The sequence below is a fragment of the Cyprinodon variegatus genome, unplaced genomic scaffold, assembly GCF_000732505.1.
Source record: "Cyprinodon variegatus isolate N-32 unplaced genomic scaffold, C_variegatus-1.0 Scaffold304, whole genome shotgun sequence".
Classification (NCBI taxonomy): Eukaryota; Metazoa; Chordata; class Actinopteri; order Cyprinodontiformes; family Cyprinodontidae; genus Cyprinodon; species Cyprinodon variegatus.
The window spans coordinates 121,638-129,949 of record NW_015150757.1 but is presented as its reverse complement, the minus strand read 5'-3'; the positions used below and the strand labels follow the sequence as shown (position 1 = coordinate 129,949).

Below are 8,312 nucleotides of genomic sequence, written 5' to 3'. Positions count from 1 at the left end.
CCTATCTAATCTAATCTAATCTAATCTAATCTAATCTAATCTAATCTAATCTAATCTAATCTAATCTAATCTAATCTAATCTAATCTAAAACTTTTGTACTTATCTCTAAATCTTTTTCCAGTATATATACTGTTATGTAGTGGTAAATTATTGACAGCTTCCTCTCTCCAGTTTTTAAATCATCAGACTATACATCTGCTTTATCAGGACAATAGGAGATGAAGCATTTATTTAAATGTACAACAGCCAATAGAACAGCTGGAAATCAAACAATGCCAGCTGTCTTTAAGTCCAATACTAGTCCTTAAAACTAGATATTCTGCAAAAACCTGTTGTTTTTTTCTCAAAGCACATAAATATCTTTGCATGTATTTGAAATATGTTATTATATCCAACCACCGAGCTCAGTGGAAAACAAAGATCTTAAAGGTCAGAGGATTAAAATACATATACATGCCTCATGTTTGTCCGCTCCAGATCTGCTTAATTTTGACCGCTCTAAAAGTCACATTAGCATGAGGTACCCATATTTATACAATGCAGGTCCTTCTGGCTCTAATTGATTTAAAAATGTTATTTTTTTTAAGTCTATAAAACAAAGGAGACATGACTTTTTTTCTTTTGAGAGAAAAACTGTTGCATAGAAGAAGAAAAGGCAAAAACAGGAAGCATGAGATGCTTCAATGAAGCACGGCAAACAGATTGATGTCTAAATCCTAAAACAGAATTATAGAGTTAGCTACTTTTATTTTGTTGTTCATAAAGGGAGGCTTTTTTTGTTTATATGAGGAAGTCTGAGTTTTCTTTATTGGCTCCTCTTTTAAAAGCTCCTACAGTAGCTTGACCCCTGATAGAGAAAATCCTTCTGATTAATTTCAAAAATCTGTAACTGTCCCTGAAACATGATGCAAACACTTTGAGAAATTGTCTGACACTTGTTGGGTGTCAGCGTCTCTGGTTAATATTTAGAATGCATGTTAGCGTGTTTGTAGTGGGGTTGGGGTACAAGCAGAGATCAAGAGGGAAACTCGACCTTCTGACTGGTCTGTCTCTACAGAATGTCAGTTCTGACAACATTTTTCTTGACGCGGGCATATCTACACATAAAATTGACCAGCGCACACAAACACGCACCCTGGAGAAGCTCAGCAGCTCTCTAACTTGTAGTTGGCATCCTATCAGAGCAGTACTGACAGCGCATACGCATCACTGCCCCACCAAAGCTAATTATCAGTATGGACAGAGTTGGCGTCTGCCACTGATTTTTTATTTTTGTGTGTCTGCTGGTGACTCTAAATGAGTCAGTCTGCTCACTGTATGGTTTCACAATTCATCTCTCTACAAACCAAAGACAATTTATTTACATCTTTTTAAAGGAAAACTTTAGATTAAGAATTGGTAATAAAATAAAGAAATAAAATTAAATGCAAATGCCGTTTCATGTTTTTGTTGTCAAATCTGACAATAAATTATTTAAAAACATTTATAGATGTAAGGTCTTTAATGTAGTCATAATGGTGTGAAAATCTTTAATGTTTCTACAGATGGAATTGGACATTGTGATCACAAGTTTAAACTGCAATTTGTGCATCTTAAGTACTCAAAGAAAACAGCTTAGAAAATAGTGTTTATTGTTATTGTCTTTGCCACTATCCCTAAAATCAGACTCCATTTCCCTCCGAATGTTTGGAAATTCTTCAAATTAATTTGCATTTTGTTTAGTTAGAAAAAAAGATAAAAAAATTTGAAATGGCCGAAACAACTTAGATCTTGCCATATAGGATCATTTTTTCTTGTTGACATTGTTTAAGGGTTTTGCTCTTGCTTGCTAGTTTAGTCTTTTTTTTTGTTTCTTTTGTGTCTGGTATGATTTGTTAGATTTTCCAGCAGTTTTCCTCTACTTCTCTTAAAATGTTCCTTTTTTTAAATCAGTTTAACCTCATTCAGATGCTGTCATTCTGGTTTGCCTCTAGTCTTCCAGGTCAATTCACCTGCGTTCAGCCTTTGTTGAACTCATGCCCCACTATTCAGTTTTCTTTCACAGGTGAAACTGGTTCCCTGCCTCTGTAACGCTCATACATCTCAGATTGCCATCCCAATTTTCAGATCACCTCTATTTTCTTCTAAGGGGTCATTCTAAATGTTCCTCATTCTAAAAAGTGTACATAACAATCAGGGCATGAGTTAAACTGGTATTTTATAAATGAAGATCTTTTAGCTCATATTATAACACATTTTATCATTATTGTGCTTTAAAACTGATGTTCATACAGTTGTTTTATGATTTTATATTTTATTTATTGTTTGATTTATTTTAAATAGGTCTTAAGAAAGTGGGATTGAAAGTAAGCAATTTTACGGAACAATAGTCACTAATGTTCATATGTTCTTAGTTATAAAAGAGGGATGAAGGGAAAACAATCTACAATGAGGATAGTGAACAATCATTTCACCACTCTGGTTCACTTATAGACTCTCTTTACTCCCTGATATTTATTTCCATGATATTCTGTTGATAATTGAATGTAAAATATTTAGTAATGCATGTACTGTGTACTTGCTTATAACAAAGAAGCAAAAAACATTTTACATCTTTTATTCCAAAACACAGCACTATAGGCTATGAAAACACGTCATTAGATACACTAGTTTTTAAATGACACTTAATATTCCAATAATATCCATCACGTCCTTATTGTCCATTTAAAAAGGTTTTCTGAAATATCAAAAAAAAAATGGTATGGTAAAATATTAAATTATGTAATGGTCCTTTTATATCTATGTATAAAATAATCAATAATAAATTAAACTGTGATTTCAGTAATCAAAGTGTATGATACTTCTAACTTGCTGGTCTCACCTGTAAGTTTCCACAGAAGTGTAGGAGGCTGGGGTCAGCATTAATCTGGTTGTCTATGGTGTTGGGGTTGCGTTCACGGTTCTTTTGGTAGGGTGTAGTGATGGAGGTGGTGGTCTGGAGGGGGGATATCGGCGGCCTCATCCCAATGTCTGTTCCGTTCCCAAAGGCTTGGATGGCATTCCCTATGAAGGAAAAGAAAAGCATGATGACCTGCAGTTAGAAGCCTCTTCTCACTTTAGGTGAGTCAGTGTTAGAGAAGCTGAGCCGGTAAAGTAGAAGTCCACCACATCAGGATTTAAAATGTGTCAGTTTAGCACCCACCTGAGTCATATCATCAATCCCAAGCTTGTTATCCCCAATGTTACAATAACACTTTATGTTGCAACCACAATTAAAGGAGAGTTAGAAGGTACTTAGGTTTTGTGATCACTTCCTTCCATTATAAATTCACCACACCGTCAAAAACCTGAGTGCTGATGTGACTTTTTAGCATTAGAGTCCATTAGCAACCCTATTAATAGTCTACTGTGGCTTTGATGTAAAGCAAAAACGCAAACATCAGAAGAATAGCTGAGCTTTACAGAGCTGCTGTTTGAATATAATGATATGCTTTCCTCTAACAGTGAATTATGACCTGCATGCTGCGGTAGAGGAGGGATGGCCTGATCTGCATAACACGTCTTTAACCCTGATAAAATTTTCATACATATTGTAAATGTGTGAAATATTGCGGTGGCATGCTGGTTGTGAATTGTTTCACTGCATTCATTTGCACCCTAATTTTTAGCTAATTCATGTAAATTATTGAAAATATTTTGTTCCAAAGCAAAGTACATGTGGCTGTGAATGTTGTCTTTTCATTCAGTGATACACAAAACTGCAGGGGTACAAAGCATTAAATTAAATCATAAAGGTAAATATTTCAAAAACATATATTGTTAGAATATTTGCAAGGACTAAAAGTACAGTTTTTTTCTGAAAAGGTTTTTAGGACTGTGTTTATTAGTGCCTCTAAAGAGTATGCCATTTTGTTGCCCCGATACATTGAGTCAATGAGTCGATGCAATCAGCTGGTTTTCCTTAGATAGAAAACTTTGAATCAATCTGACTGGATGATCTGGTTGAACTGGAAAGTGCCTTAAGACGGCTTGTGATGTGAATTGGCGCTATAGAAATAAACTGAATTGAATTGATACTGATACCCGATACCTGGCTTTGCAGAGTTGCACTCTGAAAAACTAGTCATTTTACATACATTTCATGCTTATCTGGAGTCTTTGACTTACTTTTTATGTTATTTTTTCTCTTATTTCTTTGTTAGCTATGAGCTTTTATTTTTTTTAGTTTTTCCTTAGGATTAAGTTTACTTTAAGAATTACTTTATTTTTTTTGCTTGAAGCCTGTTATTGGTTTTGTTATTTAGATCTGCCATATAGGATCATTTTTTTCATTGTTTAAGGGTTTTGCTCTTGCTTGCTAGTTTAGTCTGTAGTCTCCCCCTTTTTTAGTTTCTTTTGTGTCTGGTATCGTTTGTTAGATCTTTCCAGCAGTGTTGCTCTACTTCTCTTAAAATTTTTGTCAAGCTGCTGCCTACCTTTGTGAAGCAGGAAAAATACTAATACCTAGTGAATCCAGTAGAACTTTTTATTGCCTACCTGGAATGGGCGACAATAGTTGAAGAAACTTTGGCCTCTCAGAATGGTATCGGTGCCCTGTTTGTTGGTACTCGCCGATACTGATACCACCATTTTACTGCTGGATCGGGGCCCCGCCCGATACTGGTATTGGTATCGGTGCAACACTACTAAAAGGGGTTGATTAGAACACATTTTGTTATATTAATGCCAGGTTTATGACTATGTGGTCCTGAACTAGTGCGGGTCATTCACAGTTACCACTGTGGACAGCCTGACCCAGCTGCAGAAAAGCAGCAAGCTGGAGCAGAAGTTCACGAGGGTTCATGCTTTTGAATTTTCTGTATCGACGACTTGATGATTGCTTCGCTCTGCATGGCGGCTAATGTAAGTGGACACATCGTCTTCAATGACTATACAAGTACAAATAAAAGGACAAAAACTAAATATCGAATTCACTATTTCATTATAAAATGTAGAAAAATTGAATGTCTATAGAATTTTATTGTTTATGTTTACTTTTATTCATAGCGACCTACGAAGTAGACACAATGTCAAAGTTATCATCATTATGGGGCGACAGTGGATATAGGAGTTTGCCCTGAAATCGAAGGATTGACGGTTCAAGCCCCGACTCCGACTTTCAGTGTCGTTGTGTCCTTGGGCAAGACACTTCACCTGCATTGTCTACTGATGGTGGTCAGAGGGCCCGGTGGCGCCAGTGTAGCTTGCCACCATCAGTGTGTGAGTGAATGGGTGAATGAATGTAGTGTAAAGCGCTTTGGTCAAGTCTCCTAACTTGAATAAAGGCGCTATATAAGTACATGCCATTTACCATTTACCATGACAATAAGTTCTCTGGGGGAAAACCCCTAGTCCGAATCAGTGGTGATGTCAAGAGATAAAGGAAAGCAGAGGGGTGAGTAGGATAGAAGATGCTCTTTGAAGAGGCGGGTCTTTATTGGTTTCCTGAAGATAGACAGGGAGGCATTACACATAGAATGAAATATGTCAGGCCTTCATTTCTTCTTATTATGATGATGGGGATTTACTGATAACAAAAATGCCAATTGAGTGAGTTAGTGAACTTGAATATTCAACAAAATCAATAAATTGATATTTCAGTCTTGCTTTTTTATTAGAAAATAAAAAAAGCTAATTTTTAAAAACTTAATACTTAATTGCGCCACGGCATGGCTGTAATCAGCCAACTGTTTTGATAGTGAGCTTCAGGTCAGTCATGTGCTTTGATGAATCTGGTGTATTTTATTTTCTCCCTGATAGTCATGTTTGCTGACCAGTCAAGCACAGAAACACCATGGCCACTGAACCAGCTTTAAGGACCATTGGCAGTGTGGGGCGGCACAGAGTCTTACTGGAAAATGAAGCCAGCATCTCCATAAAGATTGACTCAATAAAGAAGCGATCGAAAATTTCCGGCAATCAATTGACTTCAGAAAAGTCAGTGACAGCAGCCGATGAAATGGCACCACAAACAATCACTGAACTCTAGAAATGTGACACTAGAATTCCAACAATGTGAATTCTGTCCAGCAATGTTTATTCTTCCTCCAGAATCTGAGCCTTTATTGAAATCAGCCATCAACACCTGTCCGGTTCTTTGTCTCCGTAGCTCAGATAAAAAAAAAACCCTAATAGCCCATGAGTAGAAGTCACCTGTTCAAATTCTTGAAAGGCTTTTCCTGACAATCTTTAGAAAGATGAAATGATCCGTGTGGCTGGCGCACCTTTTCTTACTGCGATTTTGACTGTCCATGACTTTCGATATATGGCTTCATATATCGGTGAGGATTAGTAATCTGGAAACAACCAACTTCTTTAGCAATAATATTTTGCAGCTGTTTTCCTTGTGAACAGTGTCAATGCCTGCCCTCTTGGGTTCTGTACAGTCAGCTGTCTTAGTCAAGATTGTCAAGATTGTGTTGTAAGTTATTGTCATGGTTTTGGTTCTGTTTAAGTTTTATTTTGGAGTTTTCCTTGATTTTATTTCCATTTTGTGGTTCTCATTATTTGTGATTGCATTTGAGTTCTTTGGTATATTTTGTTTGCCTTCTTGAATCAGTGTCCTTTCCCCTAGCTCCCTTCTAGATTCCTCTCTGCACCCCTGCTCCCGATCTGCTGATTAGCCTGGTCTTTGTTTCTCTCTCCCATATATACACCTCCTGCTCAGTCACTGTTGCTGTTTCCTCATCATTTTTTACCCCTTCATCTAAGTTTTTTCTGGATTTAAGTATTTTTGGATCTTGTGGATTTTGTTTTTTTGGTTTCTGTTTCACTTACCATCTTTTTAATTAAACTAGCAAGAAAACACCTCAGCTTCAGTCTCTGCATTTTGGTCCTCTTCAAACCTCCACCCAACCTGGCAGTTATTAGGACTGAGAGACGGCTTCAAGTCTCAAGGAACCTTTGCAGGTTATTTGAGTTAATCATCTAAGGGTTTTTTTTCTTCTCTAAGACACTGAAGTTTGGTTTTCATTTGTTTGCACACCATAATCATTAAGATTACATGAACTTGTCAATGTCACAATCATCCAACCCACCCTGGCCTTCATATGAAGCATTGGTCAGGTCCTCTGATTGCTGGAGAAATCCAAACTGAATAAATCATTTTAGAGGAGTAAACCTCTAGTTTGACCAAATGTTTCATTTTTATCTTTTTGTTTCATATCCCTTTTTTGCCACCAACCTCTTAAAGATTTGTAAAATGTGTATTTATCTATATAGTAATTTAACTAAGAATGATATGTCCCACCTCATACTGTAATGTGTCGAATGGCTGAGGGGGTCTGAGTTACACTTCTAGCCAACAGTGTAACATCTAGCAACAGATTTAAGGCTGCCATATGAATCTAGACTTCCTCAAAGTCATCCAACACTAAAGTCAGCACAGGTGGATATTTTAACATTAGTTATAACATCTCTCAAAAAAAAAGCCATCTGGGTATTGATCAGAGCAGCATTTAAAAGCTGCTCAGGAATGAGCATCATTGCTTCCTGTCTTTCTGTGTCCTTCCATCTGAAAATGACTTTAGATTAAACTCAGTCTGACCTGCAAACAACCTTTAAGTTAGTTCCACTCCAAAATAATGGAATAGCGTGACTGAAGTGAGTAAATCTGCAGGCGTCGACACACCCTTAAAATGTCCCTCCTATCAGACAGAACGACATTTGCAATAGCTTCTCTGCAGTCACTGTGCAAATCTCAGATTACAAGCAGAAAATTACGGCACTAATTGGATGTTATGCTAATAGAAAAAGTATCAGGCAGGTAAAAAAAAAAATATTCAGTTGAAAATCTTTTTGGCAAAGAAGTATAATGAAAAACATGCTGATATTCATTTCTGAGATGCAATATTCTGCAGAGAAATAGTATATTTTTATCCTAATGACCTAATTGGGCGCATTTATCCTTAAGAGTGCATACTTTGTTTTTGCTTCCGTCTCTTTGATTGAGTAGCTGGAAGCTTTATGTTGAGACAACAGAAGGATGATGAGCACATTGTGAGTATTGATGGCCTCTTTTCTGTCTTGTCGATCTCCTCACCTAAAGTCTAATTACTATAAGCTGCGTAGAGGCAGACAGTTGTGTCTGCCTGTAAGCGCTCGTTACTCATTTAATGTTCTTCTTGTTATTATGATCAAATCAGTTTCTTTTCTGATTATAATACCATAGGTGACCGGTCCAATGACATATCACCTATCTAGAACTTCACTTTGTTTGGAGAGAAACCTTCATCTAAATTTAGAAGGTAAATTAAAGCAAGATTTCCAGTAAGATGGAACTTAGTATTTTTAA

The 8,312-nt window shown here is 36.6% G+C and overlaps 1 protein-coding gene across 1 annotated transcript in view; it reads right to left on the bottom strand.

The window, feature by feature from the left end:
• Nucleotides 1-8,312, bottom strand: part of LOC107090625 (GDNF family receptor alpha-1-like) — a 137,363-nt gene that overhangs the window by 19,094 nt on the left and 109,957 nt on the right. Inside the window, exon 7 of the mRNA XM_015384121.1 lies at nt 2,862-3,043. Within this exon, the coding sequence (XP_015239607.1) occupies nt 2,862-3,043 (182 nt within the window). The remainder of the gene's footprint in view (nt 1-2,861; nt 3,044-8,312) is intronic.